Source organism: Rhineura floridana, chromosome 3 (genome assembly GCF_030035675.1).
Source record: "Rhineura floridana isolate rRhiFlo1 chromosome 3, rRhiFlo1.hap2, whole genome shotgun sequence".
Taxonomy (NCBI): domain Eukaryota; kingdom Metazoa; phylum Chordata; class Lepidosauria; order Squamata; family Rhineuridae; genus Rhineura; species Rhineura floridana.
Window position 1 is genome coordinate 20,170,935 of NC_084482.1, and position 22,648 is coordinate 20,193,582.

General features: G+C 42.8%; 1 protein-coding gene across 10 annotated transcripts in view; it reads left to right on the top strand.

The window, feature by feature from the left end:
- FMNL3 (formin like 3) overlaps positions 1-22,648 on the top strand; it is a 130,390-nt gene that overhangs the window by 38,752 nt on the left and 68,990 nt on the right. Inside the window, exon 1 of one of the 10 annotated variants that reach the window (XM_061614847.1) lies at positions 13,221-13,227. The exons of the other annotated variants lie outside the window; for them this stretch is intronic. Coding sequence (XP_061470831.1) covers positions 13,222-13,227 — 6 coding nt within the window. The 5' untranslated portion in view covers position 13,221. Of the gene's footprint in view, positions 1-13,220; positions 13,228-22,648 lie in introns of those variants that run through there. 10 annotated transcript variants of the gene reach the window in all.

Consider the following 22,648-nt stretch of genomic DNA (forward strand, 5'->3'; position numbering starts at 1 on the left):
TGATATCAACACAAGGGCTTCTTTGCTCTCAAAGTTGGCTGGAGGAAGCACTCTTCTGAATTGGCAGCAGTGAAGCAACAACGGGTGTTAAGATGATGTGCCCCCAGACTAGAATGAAGCAGACACTCTGAGGATAATGAGAAGTGCTCCAGATGAGTTTTAAGATTACACCTGGCAACTCAGTGGTAGTGGTTTAAGCTTCTTACTATAATATTTCATAGTCTCTTAACTACAGGCGGGCCCCACTTATATGGCAGGTTCTGTTCTGGATCCCCGCCGTAAAGCGGAAATCGCCATAAAGCGGAACCCCATTGAGTATAATGGGGCGCGTCGTGCGAAAATGCTGTGAAAATGCCGCAAAATGCTGCAAAAGCACAAAAATCGGCTTTAAAACAGGGAATGAAAGCTGCCGTATTAGCGGAACGCTGGGAAGCGAAGCGCCGGTAAGCGGGGCCCTACTGTACACATTTTTTTCTGCAGTAAGTCACTGTGCTTATTTTGCATGCATTTAAGTTCTAATAAGGGGTTGACCTTGAGCGAAGGGGCATGGCCTGAGGAGAGTCCTGATGGATGGAAAGAAGGGCCAGGAGCACTGTTCTTCAACCTGGGCCCCCAGATGTTGTTGGTTACAATTCCCATCATCCCCAGGCAGCTTAGCTACTGGTCAAAGAATCATGGGAGTTGTAGTCCAATAACATCTGGGGACCCAAAAATGAAAAACACTAGCCTGGAGGACCACATTTGGCCCCTGGGCCTGGGATCCCCCATCCACTGAATGGTCATACTACATATTTTGCATTTTATTGCCCTTGAACTCCAACTTTTAATTCTTTTCCTCTACATCCTTGTGTGTGTACATGTTTATGCATAGATAGATAGACAGACAGACAGACAGACACCTTCCAAGTGAGGATTACACTTCATGCGACTGATGAAATGGACTCTAGTCCACAAAAGCTTATGCCATAATAAATTTGTTAGTCTTTAAGTTGCCACGATACTGTCTTTATTGCCATTTTTCGATTAGGAACAAAGGAGGAGGGAACCCTATACAAATAAAATGTTTATAAAATGGTGGTGGTGGGGAAACAATACAAGAGAGGGGGGTGGTTTTGGTGTTGGAGATGCATGAAATATTGAAGTCCACTAAACTGATGACAGCTGTGCATAAGTCTCAAGAAAAACTGACCCAATGTCTTCATATTTGCCCTCTTATGCTTACAATGATATAAAGGCTGAGTACACACTATACATGTAAAAGACATGACTTTCCCCAAGGTTTCCTAGGAACTGTGGTTTGTTAAGGGTGCTGGGGATTGTAGCTCTGTGAGAGACACTGTTGTTATTTGTTAGTTGGTTTTCCTTACAGAAGTGACCCAAAGCGATTTACATTAAAACCCGTTAAAACAAATACAGTCAATAAAAAACTAAAAACACATCTATACAGTAAATGAATTAATAAAAAACACACCTATACAAATCAAGGACAGGTAACTAGAGTTTCCAGGATTCTTTGGAGAAACTTACGTACGTTAAATGTGCTTTAAATGTATTGTGTATGCAGTTACAAACAACTCAAAACAGAGGCAAGGAATGCAAATCATAAGGTGCCTCAAGACTCTTTGTTCTTTTTGCTGCAACAGGCTGACACAACTAAACTTCTGGAAATTGGGGGGGGGAGGAGTATCATGGGCCCCATGGAGAACCTTTGGCAAGATTGGTAGGATGAAATGTGGGTTACACAGAAAGGGCTGGGGAAAACATGGGAGAAATGTTTCCAGAAGCCTCTGGCAACTCTGAGTTTAGTGAGGTTAATGTAGCCCATTGCCGCTGCCCCCCCATCTCTCATGGCTGACAAGGTTCCCTCACTGGCACCAAGCCCAGACCTAGCTGTCGAAAAGATAACACTTAATGAACAACCTGGAGTCTTCCAGAGAGCGGAAAGTGAAAGCAGTCTGTCAAAGCCTGAGTTTATGCTTTAGCCAAGGTCAAGGAGATTGGAAGAGGCAGCTTCAGAAAATGCTCTCTGCTTCTAGGAAAAGCCCATGCCTTGCAGCAAAATTATGAAAGTACTAGAGAATGCTTGAACAAGTATGTGCTCGCCCACCTCTCTTATATTTAGGATGAGTGGATAAGATTAAGGTGTAGCGGCAACAGTCTGCCGTTGCCTCTGCATACCTAGTTTGTATCCTGGTATATGTGGTCTGGTATTTCTTTCATTTGCCTAGTTTGTATCCTGAGATATGCTGAGCCTGTTTATGAAGGATGCCTAGCCTGCTTCTGAGATGTGTCTAGTCTGCTCCTGTTATGTATTCTGAATCATGCCTAGAATGCCTGATGCTGCGTTCCTGTACTGAGTTCTAGAGTAAAACCTAGCCTTGTAGTGTAGATATATTCTGAGTCTTTAAGGTATCACAGGATTTCTGTCATCTTTGCTAGTACAGTGACCCTGTTTTAAGACAGAGGTGCCCAAGGGGCCCTGGCTGATCTTTCAGGCTGAAGAGGTAGGACTTTGGCCCTCCAGATTTTTCTGAACTACAACAAAATGTTGCAGTATGGAGTGTTTCTGTCTATGATTCCAGCCACGCTATTCTATCCCCCTGTTTTTTCTTTATTTCCTCCAACAGTCAGGGCTTATCCACACGGAAGCATTACCTCGTACTCAAGATGCTGCTTTTAACTTTGCTTTCTATTTGTACTGTCCACAGTAAGGGCTCAATGCCAGCTGCAAACATGGTGTTTTCTATTCACACTGAGGGGAAGGATCAATCATCCTAATTACCACACCCTCTAATTTAACATTTCTACTCCCTCTGGTTGCTTGGCAACCGAGGATGCTCAGTTTGTTCTACCAACTGCAGTAGGTTCCATTTTTAAAAACAACAAGTCAGAGGTGCAATTATTTGTATTTTCACTGGTATGATACAGCTGAAATATAAATCTTTGTTTGATCAGTGTTATGCTTTTGTGCACAAGTTAGGGGGAAAAGAAAAATATCAGCACCATTTGCAACAACATAAAAAAGTCCAGCAGAACAGAGGAGAGCAGCCAGAAGTTGATTGTCAGCCTATAGGAAACAAAATTAAAGAAGGGAGGAGGAGATAGTGGGCGTGCAGAGGGGAACAATTGACACACCCACCTAAAAGCATTGGAGCGAAACGGCTTGCATGGAGGAGCGAGTGCAGTGGAGATGTTTTTTCCTCCCCTTTTCATATTATCAGCAGATTGGGTTAGTATGGATTTACAGGGGGGAAGCTGCTTAATAGCTTCTGTTTGCTGGTAACATCATGTGAACCATGCAAATTAAAAGATGTGAGCAGCACCAGACACACAGTGAAACACCATGTAGATTAGCCCTCAGTCAGCATTCCATGCCCACTGAGTTTACTCAGTCCTCATTGGGCTGTTTTCTGGGTTTCCTTCTTAATTTTGTTTTCCCCCCTCAATTTCTTTTCGGGGGGAGGATGGGGGTCAGCATATGTGTGCCCAATCACAGCTACATTAAAATCTTTGACGTCTCCATTGATTTCTATGGGCAGCTATCACTTCTGTCCCTGAGGATATTTAAAAATAGTTTCTCAGAGTAAGCCAGGAAATGATCCTATCCTGACAGTGTGATGGTTCTCTCTACCCTTTAACTGCCTAGATGTATCACACATTTCCAGTCACTCCATTCTATGCCCCCTCCTACCTGGTTTTCAAGCAGATAGCTTTCACTGAAAAATAGGTTTGCCTCCTGCTATTGATCTTCCCATGCAAAATGCAGATACAGGAGACTGTATGCAGATACAGGAGACTCTCACAGTTCATGCAGCACAATGGTGGCATCTAACAGACTTTGCCAGTACTCCACGTGACCTGAGTGTATGCCCTAAAACATGCACCAGAATCTCTGTAACACACAGGGGTTCCATGGAAGACAAAAAGGTGTTCCTTAGCAGACAAGTTGATATGGAATGTGCTCCCTGGAGACAGAAAATCTGAAACCATTGCACAAAAGTAGGGATGGAAGGATCTGTCAGTTTCAGTTCTCTCCATTTCTAATTTTTCCAATTGTAAATTTAGTTCTCCACATTTCTGCAGCAATTTGCGTTTTTTACTAAAAATGTCATTAAAATTCTTAACCTTTTTAGTGCAAATTTCTCCGAAGCACCTTTTTTAGGCAGTTTTAACTAATGTACACATTTTTGCAAGCAATCTCCTAACAAAATGCATTTTTGCATGTTATTTTCACAGATATATTTCATTTTATGAATAATCCTCTAATGTGGTGATCCCCAAACTTTTTTTCTCCCATGGACCACTTGAAAATTGCTGAGGGTCTTGACAAACCAGTAAATGATTTATATTTGTTGTAGTAATCCCAATGCGCTGTTGATGGATGCTATCTAATTTTTATTGTATTTTTAGACACATGTCACAGACCTGAATGAAGCTTGTGGTCCTTGGACCACAGTTTGGGAACTCCTGCCGTAATATATGAATGTTTGTAAACCTTGTTTATGTGGAGAAATGCATGGCAAAATTTGGATAAGGGCAAAATTTTGAAGGATAGCTGTTTCACTTGATATTGTTTCAGAAAGTACAAATTTGATATATTCAGCTTTTAATGTGAGCTGAATCAAATTTCTCTCCCATCCCTACTCAAGAGTAAGGGTGCTGTCTTGCTTTCCACATTAATTTACTTGTCATGATCTTAGCCTTATTTCAGCCCCTGGCACAGAGGTAGCCTAGGGCAGAAGGACCAGGAAGATTGAAGGCTTAGCAGCAACTGGAAATGGTATCTAGGCGTTGCTAAGAAGGCTGGCAGATCTGGAAGGCGAGATAAGAATGGCTTCCTTTCCTGCAGGCAGCTTTCCTTCTTTATGGGATGGGAGGAGAGAGAGTAAAATGCCAGGGCTCTATCCTCTTCCATTGTGTGTGTATTTTTGCATGGAGGGGTGGGGGAGGAGTAAAAGGAGGGGTGTAATTTTAGCTCCTTGAAAGCCGATCTGATTCAGGAAGAGCTAAAATGAGGAGAATAGGAGGTAAACAAATGAGGCTGTATGTGGCAGGCGGATGGTGGGGGACACTCAGTCCAGCTGGCTTGAGTTAACATGCTCTTTCATTATCTGGGCCTTTTGGCGGTGAAGTTACAGATCTAGAGTGCCAAGCAGCACATGGAGGAGGGGGGGGGGAGTTGAGCTTCAGATGAAATTGTGTGTGCTTGCCATGAGCACATGTGTAAAAGAGGGATGGGGAGTGGTTTTCTCCTGGCTTCTTGTTTTTTGTATTCTGATCTGAATATAACTCCATGGCTGTGTATATTCTGTGCACAACATTTGGTATTGGCCCCTGAATTCAGCATTCTTTGAGCCCCTTCCTTCCTTCCAAACACAAGTTTCTCGCCCTTTTGGTTGAAACAAGCTTGTGTCCTTAAAAGAGTCTTGGAAACCAGGAGAATAACCAATCTTTCTGGTGGTCAGGAGAGCATGGCTTCAAAGCCCTGTGCCCCTTTCTTAACCTTTTCCATGGAAGAAGAATACACATGAAAATTTCACTTAGTGTTCAAAATTTATTCCACTTGCAGAATTTGGCACAGAATTTGCTTTTAAAAAGCAAGAACGCAGAGCATTCTTGGCCTTACGAAGAGAGACAGATGGCTGGGTCAACCAGTAGCCTTCAAAGGAGTTTCTAGTAGTTCCTCTGAGTGCACTCACAGATTCACATGCCACTCCTCCCTGCCCTCTCCCTTCTTGTTCAGACTTCTGTCTCCAGCAACAACAGACCTTGCTACTTTACAAGGACACTTTGGTTTAGAAAGTATATAGCTGAGACCATGTTTCCTAATAAATTGGCACTGTGCAAGTAGAAGGGTTGGAAGTGCTGCTGGGAAAAACAGGTATGTTTTCCCCTTGGCACAACTATACAGAAAGCAAGGAAGCTGCCAGCGTGGCCTGCCTGCCTCCCATCTTTGTCCCTGTCACCCATATGTACCAAAGGTGGGGGCAGGGCAGAGTACACCAGACTGCGGAGGTCAGATGAGTGCATTCATTCCCTGAAAGAAGTGTGGTGTAGGTGTCATCTCAGCCAAAAGCTAGCAAAAGAAGATGGGGGCAAAGGGTTATTTAGGGGTTGTTGTTTTTCTACTCCCAACATGACTATTTTGTGGAACATGGGCTGTGTTCACATGTCATGATAACCCCTCGTTTATCATGGCTCATATGAGCTGCAGTGAGCCTTGGGCTCATACCCTTCTCATTCTTCCTCCCTCATGGCTGGGAGAACTTTGGAAGCCTTTGCTTTCAGTTTCCCTTCAACTCTGCTTGTTGTTTCATCCAAACTGGGAGCGTGGGTTACACTATGGTTAGCTTAAACTGACCATAATTAGTGATAAATCACAACCCCCTGGTTCAGATGAAATAACAAGCTAAGGAAAACAGTAAAAGCTTCCAAAGTCCTTCCAGCCATGCAAGAGGAGGGGAGGGGGAGTATGTGAGCCTGAGACTTTCTATAGTTCATATATGTTATGATTTAAACCATGGTTTATTGTGATGCATGAATGTCATATTGTGAGGAAATGCTTTCTAATTCTTTTTGGAATCCTAGTTCTTGAAATACAAGATAATCAGTGCCTATTAGCTCAAAGGGTGAGGCTCATTCTGACGATCACGCAAAATTCTCACTGAGACAGGGAACGCTTCCAGACAACCTGTTTATTGAGCATGTTTATTGAACATTCATCTTGTTTTGTTTGCACAAAGTTTGTGGAGAGGTTATACAACACTGGCTGTTTACAGGAGGGCCCCACTCATACAGCGGGTTATGTTCCAGATCCCCACTGTAAAGCGAAAACCGCTGTAAAGTGGAACGCATTGAAGATAATGGTGCGCGTCATGGGAAAATGGCGCGTGACGAGCAAAAACCACTGTAAAAGTGGAACAAGCGCCGTAGGAGCGGGGCCTTTCTGCAATTGACAACCTCTGTATTAGCGGAATGCTGTAAAGCGAAGTGCTGTAAAGCGGGGCCCTACTGTACTGAGCATTAATTCTGATTTGTTTATGGGGAGATTATATGACTTTACATCAAACAATTGTTATACCACACTTTCCAGTGCATTTCCCTGTCATTTCCCTTACTGCAAAAGTCCAGGGGTGGGGTTGTTTTTGTGTTTTTGGAAGCAGGTTTGTTGTGCAAAAGCACCAAATCCACTTTAATTGGGCAAACTGAATTTGCCAGTATTGCAATTGAATCCCACCTGCAAAATAATGCCTGGATTCTCACTTGATGGATTTCTCCTCCATATAAGCTTCCTCTACTTAGAAACGTAAGTTTCAGGGCAAAAGGATTCTAACAGCCATCTCCCAGGAGTAAAGATGAAGATAAATACTATGAAGAACTTGCTGTTGTGCTAAGCATTACATGAAAATACCAGCAAGAAGAAGAACATCGTAGTTCCAGCCATTGATCGGATGACGGCTTCCTTCTCCTTTTTACAAAAAAACCTCTGTGGCAATAGTCAGTTGTTCTGTGGCTTCAGGCAAGGAGAAGAACAGCGAACTTGGCCCTAATCACCAGCCAGTCATCACCAAGCACAGACACCCAGATGTGAGGAACCATTTCTTTGCATTCTGCACCTTCCCATCCCCTGACCCCATGCCTTTTATTTTTAATGTCCAATTTTAAATATTGTTTAAGCTGCTCCAAGATTTTTTGGATGGATATAAATCAAGTGAATAAAATGACTAAGATATATAGGGATAATAGCCCTTTAAAGTGCCACAGGGTTGTGGTTAGGATGGAAAGCTACTTGAATATTCCAAAGGACCTCATCATGTTAAATATTAAAACAGAAAACTATGCAGATCTGGACTGTAACTCTTTATAGATATGGACATTCCTGTCTCCATTCCAATCCTGCTTCTGTTTCTCTCTTAAGGTCTGGTCTACACAAACAGCAGATAAGATGCCAAACCCATTTCTGGATTGTAGCACTTTATGGTGGAGAGAGAACATGTTTGAGTTCTTCCCACTACGCACACACATACACAGAGCAGAATCACAACACATAGAAAAGTAGCACATCAAAAGGCAAGGCATGAGCCTTTCACTCTTGTCATCAAGTTTTGTAGGTGTAGCGATAGTTCTGTTGGCATTCTAAGTGGTACAGTTCAAGACCAGTTTTACTTCCTCATCTTTTGTTAGTGTACACTAGTCTTAACACTGGCATAGTGTTTGGTTCACATATAAATGTAGACCTATCTAATTTGCACTTCCCAAACCAATACATACACCAAAACTCAGCTGTCCTCCAAAATTCACACTGCTTCAAATTTTGCAATGCAATTCTCCAACCAGAAACTGCACCAAAAAGTGTGTATTATGGAAAATGTGCACAAAAAATGCAAATGTTGGTAAAAATTAACATACACAAATGGATATTACAAAAAACGGCTTGCAAAACGCATATATTACACAAAATTGTGAGCAAAAATGTATAAAGCTTTTTTTTGTGTGTCCAGAAAGCATATATTTGGAGACCAATAGTCATTTGGATTTTTTTTTTAATTGCAAATTGATATGCAGATATGGAGACCTGCACATAAGACTGGAAAAATGAGAAACTGGAAAAAACCAAAATGGACCATTTGTTCATCCCAACTTAATACTTCAGGCAAAACCTGTGTTTCACAAAATTTGTGGCATTGGGACCGTTGGATCTGGCCTCTGGAGAGCAGCGTGTGCATTGTCTTTGAGATCTCTTGGAAATTGTTCCTCTGCACCTCACCTTCCCAACAGACCCCAGTCGGCTTGCCTGCTGCTTTCTAATGCAGGGTGTGTCTCTTTATCCCCTGGGAAATACTCCAAATTGGATCAGTTTGTTTGTTAAGCCAGTGTGTTTGTGTGTGTTTTGGCCAGGCCAAATCCTTTTCATCTGCCTATATGTTGCTCTTCCTTCGCCTGCAGAGGGTGTGGGGACAGGGCTTGGTCATTATGCTTCAGAATATTTTTACCTGTAGTTTGAGAGTCTCAGCAGGCGGGCAAGCAGGCATTTGTGTCCACACTGTTCTGTGGTTTGGGAAGCTGCTTATATGGACCTAAAAATACAGATGTTTGCCATCATTCCTTCCTTAAAAACCAGTTCCCTATCCCAGAATGTCAGCTGATCAGCTAATGTCTTCTTGTTACCTCTCGGGCAACATAGTTTTATAACAATGCCATTTCTGTCTCTGCTTAAGGGGAATATTCCCTCTCTCCCCCCCCCCGCCTGCCTTTTTAAAAAAAACATGTTGGAAAAAAGCCACCATCTGCTGTTCTGTTTTTGTTTTTCCTCTCGCCCACACTCTTTTTTTCCTTCTTCAATTGAGCTTTTTTAAAAAATGCAACCAGCTCTTGCCCTAAGCTGCTGTTATTCTTTGGCTGATTCTTAAAAAGATAGCCAAACTTAAGGAGATCTGAGATGCTGATGGGAAGGAACTTGGTAACTGTATGATGTTCCATTTCCTGTTCACGCCACAGTGACAATAGTGGCTGGATGTTAACTTTGTTGGAAAAGTTCTGTGTATTGTAGTAATCAGCTGCCTGAACTTCTGTAGAAAGTCTGACTGAGATGGTCGCAAGGCCAATTCTGAAGAATGTGTCACCCACGCTGCTCGGGGCTGATTCACCCGACCTTGAAAGTACGTGGGGTGATGTTATATGGGCTACGTTGCTTGCACATGTGTTATTGCTGCTGTGCCTTACTGTAGGGACAGGTAATTGTTTGCTCAGTCTGGAGCTCTGAGGCTTCTCACGGTGACCCTCACCACAGCTCCCTACCTCATTATATGCTTTCACTGGCAAAGGCCTCTTTAACCCCCTCCATTCCACTGTGAACATCAATAGAGGCCTTGGCATAGTTCTCCCCTGAAGCATCCATTAAGGAAGTTAACACCTGAGGTGAGTCAAGGGAGAGGTACCTGTGCCTTTGTTGTTCTCCACACTATAGGCATTAAAGAGGCCTTTCCCTGTGAGCAGGTAAGCTGCATCAGCAGCAGGGATCCTTGGGAAGACACAAATTTGTGATTATACATGCCCCTTCTCCTTTCCCAACAGGAGAAGGACAACGTGTCAAGCTGAGCTTCAAAAGCGGTCCAATTGCCGCAATCATCTTCAGTTCTAAGCTCAGAAGCAGAGGGGAGGCTTGTTCCATGCTGCTTGCCCATGTTTAGGGTGCCTCCGAGGTGCAGTGTGTCTGCCGGAAATATTCCCCACCTGCCTCTCTCTGGTGCCATGAGAGTTTCATCCATGTCACACAGCCTTTCGAGGCAATTGGAGTGCTTCCAAAGCATAGTTCAACTGCAGATACAATCCCTGCTCCCCTCTGCAGGCCCAAGCTCAGGAAAAGGGTGAGGTATCACACTCACCAGGGATGCTTGCTGTAACAAGCAGGGCAAGTGAATTTGGCGATTCCTGCCAAAGACTGTAATTGTTTTGAAGCCGGGGGTGGTGGTAATTATTTCTTTGTTTATGTCTCAGCTCTGCTTCAGTTAACTGGTGGGAAAAGCCAATTCTGGGAGCCCTTGTCAATAGAAAACCTGCCCCCTGTTTTACCATCCAGGACTTCACCCCCATTTCCACATTCCCTGTGGCCCTCCAAATGTTCTTGGACTCCAGCTCCCATCAGTCCCACCCAGCCTGGTCAATGATAAGAGATGATGGGAACTGTAGCTGAACAACATTTAGAGGGCAACAGGTTCCCCATCCCTGGTTTAAAGGGTTGTTGTTGTTTTTTAAATGGACTGTTGACCAACACAGTTACATGGATGGCACATTCAAATGAAATGAATAAAACCATGGATGTGCAGTGCCAAAAGGAGCCAGGGTAAGCTCCCATTTCTGCATCCCACAGCCCCTCAGGAACTAGCACCACATCCGTTCAAACAGAGTACTGAAGAGTTTTTACATACATATAAATAAATCTTTTAAAAAGGTATAACAATAATTATCTCTGGACTGATATCCAAGGGGAGCAATTGGTAAAATATGGGGTGAGTTTAAAAAGAGTTTGGGTCCTTTAAGGTACTGCAGCTAAAATCTCATTTTTCCACTGATCAAGTTGACTCTCATGCTCAGAAAGCATTACACAAAACAAACAAACAAACAAAACTGCTGTCTGCTGCTGGCCCAATCAGCAATAGCTGACCAGTCACATGTCTCCAATTTTCTTCTTCTCCGCTAGCAGAGTTCAAAAGCTGAATGTGTTTTACTGTGTAAAGCGGAGGGTAGTGCTGTTCCACCTAGCCTGCTGCCCTCCCTAAGCCCCTATAGCAAGGGTAGCCAATGAGGTGCCCTCCAGGTGTTGTTGGACTCCTCCGGCAGCATGACCAGTGGTCAGGGATGATGGGAGCTATAGTCCAGCAAGATGTGGAGTGCACCACATTGACTATCCCTGCTGTACAGCATCTGGCTTTTCATCTACCACTTTGAAAGTAAATCTGATTATTCCATACTAAAAAGGAAAAAAAAGTAGCATAACATTATTTTAATTAATTAATGCGTTTATACATTGCTTTCTAACAAAAAAAAAGCCTTAAAGTGACTTACAAATATGTAAAATGCCAAATAGCTTGTCAGTAATTTAAAACCAAATACATACAAAAAAAATACAATAGAATAAATGGACAATATATGACGTTAACTTTGCCCCATTTGTATTCCTGATTAGCTTCCACTCAGGGTATGTGCCCCTCTTGTTACACCCCAGTTAACAGGAATGGAGATGAAGCAATAATTACTTCATTGATAGTACTTGTCCGCAGCTTCTTTCTTCCACTGCCAATAGACAACTGCTTGCTTACCTATATTTTAGAATACTCTCTTATTATAGAAGAAAAACACGACAGTCCAATAATAATAAGCTGAAGCTGAACCCCGATAAGACCGAGGTGCTGCTTGTGGGAGACAAAGGAAGGTTGGGAGATGTTGACTTGAAGTTCAATGGGGTGAGTTTACCCCTGAAGGACCAGGTCCGCAGCCTTGGGGTTGTACTTGATTCCAGGCTGTCCATGGAGGCTCAGATTTCGGCAGTGAGCCGGGCAGCCTGGTATCAACTACACCTCATTCGAAGGCTGCAACCCTACCTTCCAGTTCATCAGCTCCCACTGGTAGTACACGCCCTGGTCACCTCTCGTTTGGATTACTGTAATGCGCTCTACGTGGGGTTACCCTTGAAAACGGTCCGGAAACTACAACTTATACAAAATGTGGCGGCTTGACTACTTATGAACAGTCGCCGCCGGGATCACATCACACCAGTGTTGTTCGATCTACACTGGCTTCCAGTTGTTTTCCGGGCCCAATTCAAGGTGTTGGTATTAACCTTTAAATCCCTATACGGTCTCGGCCCAGTTTATTTTACGGAGCGCCTTCAATGCCACCAATTATGCCGCCTGACAAGATCAGCCACACAGGGCCTTCTCTCAATCCCGCCGACAAAAACAGCTAGATTGGCGGGTACTAGAGAGAGGGCATTCTCAGTGGCGGCCCCCACCCTCTGGAACTCCCTCCCACAAGATCTCCGGCATGCCTCTTCCCTAAATACATTTCGTACAGCCTTAAAGACCTGGCTCTTTCAACAGGCCTTCGGGATTTCCGGGGAGGGTTAATTACTAAGATTGGAATGCCTCCTACCCTGTTTTAATATTATTGTCTGCTGCTGTATTGTTCTTATATTGTTTTTATATTGTATCATTGTATTGTATTTTATCATATTATGTTTTAACTGTTGTACGTCGCCTAGAGTGGCCATTGGTCAGATAGGCGACACAGAAATTAAATTTATTATTATTATTATTATAATGTCATAAATACAACATATGAGTTAGCAGTAGGGATATGGGATAAATTTGATTTATTTTGTGTTTAAAGCTGAATCTATCAAATTCACACTTTCTGAAACAGTAAGAGAACAAACACAGCCATGCTTTGAAATTCGCACGTTCCAAATTTTGCTATGCAGTTGTCCAACCAAGCAATGTCTACAAAAATGCATAAGTTAGGGGAAAAGTGTGCATAAAAATCAATATATCGGTGAAAGTAACATACAAAAATGCATTACACTAGGAGAAATTGCTTGCAAAAATGTGTACATTAGTTAAAACTGTGTTTATTATGAGAAATTCATACTAAATTACTGAAGAATTTTCATGAGGAATTTTTTATTAAATTCATAGATTGCTTACAGAAATGTGGAGAACGGAAATGAAGGTTAGAAAAATAAGAAACTGAAAGAACTACAATGTTTTAAAAGATTTAAAAATGTTTTTAAGATGTTTTATTTTTAAAGTGTTTTTTAAATGTTTTGTTTTTAAGATGTTTTTAGTGTTTTGTCCCTTGTTTGCCGCCCTGGGCTCCTTCTGGGATAAAGGGTGGGACAGAAATTTAAGCAATAATAATAATAATAAAAAACCAAAATTGATACATTCTTTCATTCCTAGTTAACAGTATACATTTATCATTCCAACAAATAATAGAAGTAATCCTTAGTTTTCTTCCTTCATGGACTCTCAACAAAATGTGTCAATTTAGATCTAAATATTATTGACCATATTCTCTCAATCCTGACCAATACAATTGCTTGGAGTACTTTCCCTTTTCCCCCACCTTGCAGCTGATATACGATGTTGTGCTAATGGACAAGATCAAAATCAGTTCCAAGATTCCATTAGTAGTTCTTCCCCAGATAGCACAACAATATCATTTTTGCATCAAACGGAATAAAATAAAATAAGCAGTTATTCCTGCAAATAATGTCATGGTCTACTCCTAAAATATATCTTGTCATTGAACAGTCCCACAATACATGCATAAAATCAGCATGTGTAGTAAGGCATCACCAAACAGGGTTCATTCATCACATCCAATTGTATAAATGCTTCTGCCTATGGATAGCTAAGTATCACTGACAGTGAACTTCGAAAAGGCTTCCTTCGAGACTCGAGCTGATCATACTTGTTTGAATGTTATTCCAGACCTATTTACATTCATGTCCCAACCTCCTAACCTCCTAGGTCTCTTTCCCATTCCCCGCCCCCTATAGAATTTATTTATTTATTTATAATTTAATTATAATTTATTATTATTTATTCATCTGTAGTCCAGATTCAGCAGTAAATAATATATTTTTCTAGTTAATCAATTTGATTTTCTTTGCGTATTAGGTTGCAATCGTTTACACCCTTACCTGGGAGTAAGTCCCTTTGAACTCAATGGGGCTTCCTTCTAAATAGAAATGCATAAACTTGCGCCGTTAATGTTTCACAATTAGATCTTGGCCTTAACACTGCATATTTTGGCGATCTTATGATTTTTACTGCACCTTTCGTAGACAAAGGACTGGAAGTCTACAATCGTTATCTCATTTATCTTCGCAGTGGTCTTGTTTGGTAGAAGATTACTATTCTATTTACATTAGGAAAATGAAATGTGACATGTATTGAAGAAACCTACCCAATTAATCTATGATTCAAATTAAGGTTTGAGCCCAGCTCAGTTCCAAAGTCTTGCCAACAGGGCTATAATGTGGGGACTGGATGCCTTGATTTGGTGTCCTCAGTCCCTGCAACAAACATAGTTTGGGTGCACTGCTTGAGTACATGCTGCCATAGCAACTGCTGCCTTTAGGTCTACAGTGCCTTTGCAGAAGTACCATAGGATGTGCGGTCTAAATGGTTGTTTCCTGCTTTGAGCAAAAAGAGGATGAGGGGGGAAATTGTTGGACTTTGCCACAAAAGATGTCCCTCAGCATAAGGTCCATTTCAGAATGCTGCATGAGAATGATTAACAGTATGACTCTATCTAGCCATTGTTAACCAAGGGTTCCAAGGAAGATCGTCCAAGTATTATTTTTAAAGGCTACAAGATCCCCCTTTAGAGTGAGAGCGTGGGAACTTTACATTCAGTCTTCCAAGAGAAGGTGATAAAGGAATGTGCCCAAGATCTAGGAGTGCTTAACATAGACTGAGAGTCCCTGGTGTCATATTGCAAGCCAACCAAGTGCCCTACACTTGATCTGAGATTTGCTGGCTGATTTTCCTGAACCAAAGCCAAGAAATGCAGTTTGGTTTTCCCAAGTTATCTCCACGAGTTGAAAATGGATGCAACCTTTTTTAAAGAGCTTGCCCAGGTCTTGCAGGTGTTGCCTCTGACATCCATTTCATGTGGTGTCAAGGCAGGAACGCTCTTAAAGTTAAATCTGGTATGCTTATTACCCAGAATGCCTTGCTCCTCCCCCAGCCCCAATTCTGTCAGTTCAGGAAATAAGTGACAACGCCTTTCTGTGTCTGCGGTTAATGAACCACAGGAAGTCGGTTTAGACAGGAAACGTAAGTCTTTATCATGCAGTGAGATTTTGTGTAGATAAAATTACCCTTAAGGACGACAATGAGTTCATTAGTAAAGCTAAGGTGTCTCTAAACATGGTCAGGTAAGGAGGTGCCTAGCACTGCCTACACTAGCTGAATGCACCATAGCAGAGCCAGATTTATGCTTCATCTTAGTTCATCACCAGTGATCAAAGTGCCTGCCTCCTCGGAGGAAGGTTCCAGACATGGAACTGCCCTTTAATAGGCCCCAAGACTGATAGAAACCAGGCAGCTAGTTACCTTTTTGGAATGGTTTCTTTGATGCTTTTTATTTTCCAAGACAAGACACATCACCAGAGGGTAGTGCTTGGGGAACATTCCTCGACACCCTGGACTCTCCATTGTGGAGTCCCACAGGGATCAGTACTGTCCCCCATGCTCTTTAACATCTACATGAAGCCGCTGGGTGCGGTCATCAGGAACTTTGGGGTGCATTGTCATCAGTATGCTGATGACACGCAACTCTATTTCTCCTTCTCATCTTCCCCAGGTGAGGCTGTTGACGTACTAAACTGTTGCTTGGCCGCGATAATGGACTGGATGAGAGCGAACACACTGAAGCTCAATCCAGACAAGACTGAGACGTTGTTGGTGAGTGCTTCCCCTGCCCAGATGGTGGATGTTCATCCTGTTCTCGATGGGGTTACACTCCCCTTGAAGGAACAGGTTTGTAGCTTGGGAGTTCTTTTTGATCCTTCCTTGTCACTGGAGGCCCAGGTGGCCTCGGTGGCACGGAATGCCTTCTACCATCTTCGCTTGGTAGCCCAGCTACGTCCCTATCTGGACGGTGATGACCTCACCTCTGTTGTTCATGCTCTGGTAACTTCTAGATTGGACTACTGCAATGCGCTCCATGTTGGGCTGCCCTTGAAGACTGTTCAGAAACTACAACTAGTCCAGAATGCAGCGGCCAGATTGCTGACGCGGACCAGAAGGTCCGCTCATATAACACCTGTTCTGGCTCGTCTGCACTGGCTTCCTATTTGTTTCCGGGCTAGATTCAAAGTGCTGGTTTTGACCTATAAAGCCTTACACCGCATGGGACCGCAATACCTGGTGGACCGCCTCTCCCAATATGAACCTACCCGTACACTGCGCTCAACATCTAAGGCCCTCCTCCGAGTGCCATCTCATCGAGAAGCTCGGAGGGTGGTGACTAGATCTAGGGCCTTTTCGGTGGTGGCCCCCGAATTGTGGAATAGTCTCCCCGATGAGGTGTGCCTGGCGCCGACGCTGCTATCCTTTCGGCGTCAGGTGAAAACCTTTTTATACTCCCAGGCATTTTAAAGTGTATTTTAACCTGTTTTTAAAGTGTATTTCTAATTGTATTTTACTAGTGTTGTATTATGATGCTGTTTGGTTTTTGTTGTTGTTTGTCTTTTTGGTTTTTGACTTTTATATTTATTGTAGTTATATATTGAGCTGTTTATCTCTTATGTACACCGCCCAGAGAGCCGTTAGGCTTAGGGCGGTATATAAATGAAATAAAATAAAAATAAATAAAATATTTTGGTTAAGGTCTAAGCTGGCCTTCCCCAGTCTGGTGCCTTCCAGATGTTTTGGACAACAACTCCCATTATTCCTTAAAATTGGTTATGCTGGTTGACGCTGCTGGGGAGTTGTAGTCCAAAACTCTGGAGGGCATCAGGATGAGGAAGGCTGGTATACCCAAATAAACACAGAAACAAAATACAACCACGATTCATAGCTAGGGATGGATGGATCAGTCTGTTTCTGGTCTGTGTCAGTTTCATATCTGTCCATTCATGCATGCCCATTCCATCCTGTTTCCACATTAATCTGTGTGTTTTTTTGGTAAAAATAATCTGTATGAAAAAGTCATATTTAAAAAAAGTGTTTTGTTTCAACATATGTATTTCTAAACATTTTTATCCTAAGATACGCATTTTTAAAACACACTTGGTGTTGTTGTTTTTTAGCTAAGCACTTTATACTATAATTTGAAGGAGAGTGACATCCAAAGGATAATGACGTTTTTATCTTTATCAAAATTCACAGAACTCAAATTCCTCAACCATCCCTAACAGCATATACAAGGATATAATATATTTGTATTTCTATTCTGGAACAGAAAAATATGCAATCAGAAAATGGAAGGAAATGATCCCAACACTTTTTTCTGTTACTAGAAGAGTTCCTATTACATTCTGGAAATTAGTGTATGTAGGAATCATGTATTCTGCATCACAGTAACTCCATGCTCAATCAATCAAATGCATGTTTACTCAGAAGTAAGTTCCATCGATTTCAGAAAGACTTACTCCTTGGTAAGTGTGCATAGGATTTCAGCCTGCAACTGAGCCAGTGCTTGTACTTTACTAACTTCTTACTCAGGGTCTAACTACATGTTACTTTAAAAGCAACACTTGTTCTCACTGTGTGGGTGTGGGTGTGTTTAATTAAAAATCAAGTGCAGGAGCCCCCAATCTGGATTAGGACCACAGTGTGTAGAGAGAGGAGGGTTAATATTCCCCCCCCCCGCCATAGCCCTAAAAAATTGCCCCTACCCCGAATGGCAAAGAATCATAAGAAAACAAGCTCCCATTGGTGCCAATGGGGTTTTGTTGTGGTGGTTACTATTGCTATTTGCCATGCTTTGGAGTGGTATGATCTCTTAGGAATTTAAGAAGCTGCCTTATACCAAGTTGGACCATTAGTTCCAGTAACGGATTGGCAGTAGCTTTCCAGGATTTCACACAGCAAGTCTTTTCCCAGCCCTGCCTGGAGATGCCAGGGATTGAACCCGGGACCTTCTGCTCTCAAAGCATGTGCTCTCCCATCAAGCTATGGCCCTTCCCCCTGATGTGGCCCTTCTCCAACTTTTTCAATATTATGTCAGGGATGGAAGGGCTAAACCTCACCTCCCTACACATTATAATCCCAATCTGGACCAGGGGTGGTCCGATGGTTCATTTTAATTTTTTTTTTCAACCTGGTGTTGCTTAAAGTGATACACTTACAGTAACATTCCTGAGAACTCCATTACCTTCATATCTGGGGATGTTTGCAGGTGTGGATTCTCTCATCTTGGACGGAGCACCATTGGGTCTTCTCCCTGCAATCCAGCCACTCAAGACACAGGAGCAAGGACAGGTTTTGCCAATTCTACTTGGTAGACCTCATAGAGAATATCTGCATTCAGTTTTCAAACATTAGCAAACAGAAACCTGGACTAGGGAAGGCCCTTGGTACAGTGCTGACTGGTCACATCACTTCCTTGTAAACTATAAAGCTTTAGACCAGGAGAGCCAACATGGTGCCCTCTAGAAGTTGTTGGATTCCATGTTCCCTGACACTTGGCCATGCTGGCTGGGACTGATGGGAACTGAAGTCCAACAACAGCTGGAGGGTTGGCTACCCCCTGTTCTAGACCAGCCTTTCCCAACCAGTGTGCCTCCAGATGTTGTTGGACCACAACTCCCATCAGCCTCAGCCAGCATTGCCAATGGCTGAGGCTGATGGGAGATGTGGTCCAACAACATCTGGAGGCACACTGGTTGGGAAAGGCTGCTCTATACTCTAGAAACCAGTACACTTTACAAGCCTCTCCCCGCCCCCCGCCTGGTTGGTTTACCTGAAGATGCTCTCTGTGAAAGATAATCCTTGCTTCAAGAACCCAATCCGATACGCCATCCCAAGATCAGTTGTGCTGGGTTCTGACTGAAATCTGCTTCCTGAAATTCTAATGGGGTAAGGAAGGGGATGGAAAAGGAATTGTAGATACCTTGTAGATACACTGGCTTTTCTTTCAGGATGCTTCATTCCAACACACATACACACACATCTCAAATTGCTCTGTGTTGTGTGGCCACTGAGCATGCTCAGTCCTCATTGGGTTGTCTTTGGGTATCCCTCAAAGGGTTTTTTTTGCCAGCCAGTTTTTTGTACTTCTGCAAAAGGGTTCCCCTGAGCTTGCTGATACCTCTCTCTTGTGCATAGGTGGTGTCCTTTTGGCTACATAAGCAGTGGCACTCCTAGGACTGTGCTGGCTATTAGTAATAGAAGATGGATGAGATCTCTAGTTGCCATCTAACGTAAGAACATAAGAAGAACTCTGCTGGGCCCATCTAGTCCAGCATCCTGTTCTCAGAGTAGCCAACCAGATGCCCATGGGAAACTCAAAAGTGGGACCTGACTGCAAGAGCACTCTCCCCACTTGCGATCCCCAACAACTGGTATTCAGGGGCAGACTGCTTCTGACGGTGGAGGCAGATCACAGCCATCATGGCTAGTAGCCATTGACAGCCTTATCCATTTTGAATTTGTCTAATCCTCTTTTAAAGCCATCCAAGCTGATGGCTGTGTAGTATGATTCTTGGACAGGCAAAACTTAGACCCCAATTGTTCTCACACCACAGTATTTTGGTACCTTACCTGTGAGACCACAGGTGGCAAACATAAGGCCTGAAGACCTTACCAGGTCCTTTACGGGTGCCTAATGATGGCCTGCACCACCCCTGCCACATTCTACACAAATGGTTGGACTATCTCCAGGGCTAGGAAGCAAATCCCTCTGGTAGGGCCAAGGGGCTGACTCACCAGCAGTTGCTACTGCATGCCACAGCTTCAGCCTCTCCTCCCCATTCCCTCTAAATCAGCAGTGCAGGTCAGTTGTGGGTTGGGAACAGGATAGTGGAGTACTATGAATGATTAAGACCAGATGGCATGTATGCCAGAGCTGCAAAGGAAGGGGGTGTCGGTGTTCATCTTATTTTTTAAAGTGTATTATTTGATTTAGGTAGAACTGATGGTTTGGAATTGACCTTTTTGTTTAAAAAGTATGGGTGTTGTCCCTGGGCATCTGCTAGGTGGGGATTCTGGCTCTTCAGCCCATTTGATTTTGAGACCCCTACAATGCGCAAAGCTGCCTCCTCTGCTACCAGTACTGGGAGAGGTATGGAAGGTTTACGTAGTTGGCAGTTGCAGAGGCAAAAGGGGCTCTGCTGGGAGCAGTTTGGAGGAATGTAATGTGGGCCTTTTGCCTTCTCATGGCCACTCTCGTCACTTCTGATTCCTTCCCCGCTAGAACAAAAGTGACTTTGTTGAGACTCCATCCTCCTTGCATTTCCAAGGAGTCAGAGACCGAGTGAGTCAGAGTCTGCGGGCTTCTTAGTCTGGCAGGTAGCCTGCCTTTTCAAAGTAGAGCTGGCCTGTTATGAATCAGTCCTGAGTGTGTGTGTGTGTGTGTGTGTGTGTGTGTGTAAATGGTAACATGGACTGTATGGCTGTAGGGATGGTAGGAAGGAATAAATGTGTGCCCATTCATGGTGTAAAGGGCAAGTTTGTGAATGGTACAGAAATGTGCGTGAATGGGAGCAGGGAATGTGTCATGGTTCAAAGGAAAGATACCACGTGTGTTTGTGTGTGTGCTTTCAATTTTTTATTTATTGAACTTAAAAAAAAACTTTTTCTATATTTCTTTTCGTACATAATAACAAAGTTGTGTGCAAAAACCAAGTACAATCAAATTACAAAATTCAGAATAAAATACAGCAGCCTTTATTTCAACCAGCTGGTATTAATGGAGAGCAAAGGCCTGTGAGGAAAAATGTGTTTTCAGCAAGCACTGAAATTACATTAATGTCAATTCAGAGGGAAGTTGCTTCCACAGAAATGGTGCCACTACCAATAAAGCCCTCCCTCTGGTCACCACTAAGCAAACTTCTGCAGCTTTGGGTATGATCAGGAAGGCCTTGCCTGGCTTTCTTAACGGTGGGCAAGTTGATATGGAGAAAGACGCTTTCTTGTTGTGCGCAGGTTGGGAATTCCTGTTCTGCCTTGACTACTTTTGACAACAGATCACAGACCAATGCACTTAAAGCCACATCTGCTGGTTTATAATTGAAATCTCCCAGCTCTGGGAATACAGTGACAGCTGTAAATGTAAAGCAATGTAGAAAATGCTTCCCTGACCCATGTATTATTGACAGTATCATATGTACTTATCCCATTCCTCACAGTACTATAAACCAAGCTAAAAGTTTGTGTGGTTACAAATCCAAGTTTTGTTGTGTAGAGGCAGCAGGAATGCTTTAGCTTATAGCTGTTAGTACAGATATACGGAAGTTGCTCTTAGTATCAGTTTTCAGTATGAAGCTCTGAAACCGTACTATTCTGGGAGCTGAGTGAGTCATGTTTGGTTTTATTTTTGAGATTTCTTAAATTTCCTGCAAATGAATACATACTGCACTTGGGTAGGAGAAGAGATGTTGCAGTACTGCTTTTATTGCCGAAAAGTGACACATACACACTTTTCTTTTAAAGCTATAAATATATACATACACACACACACACACGTGGTCATTATTTCCTCCTTGTATCAAGGCAACATGGTGACTCTTGACTTTTTCCTTACTCTTGAGTTTCTCAATGTAATATAGTGCAATATTATTGAGTGTCTCTAACCTTTCACTGTAAACAGCAGCCTCATAAATCCTTATACTGGCTAGGGGAACCTGTGGCTCTCCACATGAGTTGACTACAGCTCCTATCATCTCTGACAATTGGCTGTACTGGCTGGGGCTGATGGGAGTTGGAGTCACACAACATCTGGAGGGCTACAGGTTCCTCATCCTAGGGCTTGTGTTTTAACACTGGGATCTTGTAGCATTGAGTGAGGAAAGGGCCTGGAAAGGCTCAGGCCTCCTGGCTCTCAAGTGCATGGACTATTTCCTCTGTACCTAACCCAGAGTGCTTGAGAAAAGCTTACCTGCCTATGGCAAGGGGGAGGCATATATAATCGATTATTGATTTATTTATAAGATTTATATCCTGCCCTTCCTCCCAATAGGAGCCCAGGGTGGCAAACAAAAGCACTAAAAACACTTTAAAACATCATAAAAACAGACTTTAAAATATATTAAAACCAAACATCTCTAAAAACATTTTTTTCAAAAAGCTTCAACAACATCTTAAAAAAAAAGGTTTAAAAACATATTAAAAAGCAATTCCAACACAGACGCAGACTGGGATAAGGTCTCAACTTAAAAGGCTTGTTGAAAGAGGAAGGTCTTCAGTAGGCACCAAAAAGACAACAGAGATGCCACCTGTCTAATATTTAAGGGGAGGGAGTTCCACAGTGTAGGTGCCGTCACACTAAAGGTACATTTCTTATGTTGTGCAGAATGGACTTCCTGATAAGATGGTATCTGCAGGAGGCCCTCACCTGCAAAGTGCAGTGATTGACTGGGTATATAAGGGATAAGACGGTCTTTCAGGTATCCTGGTCCCAAGCTGTATAGGGC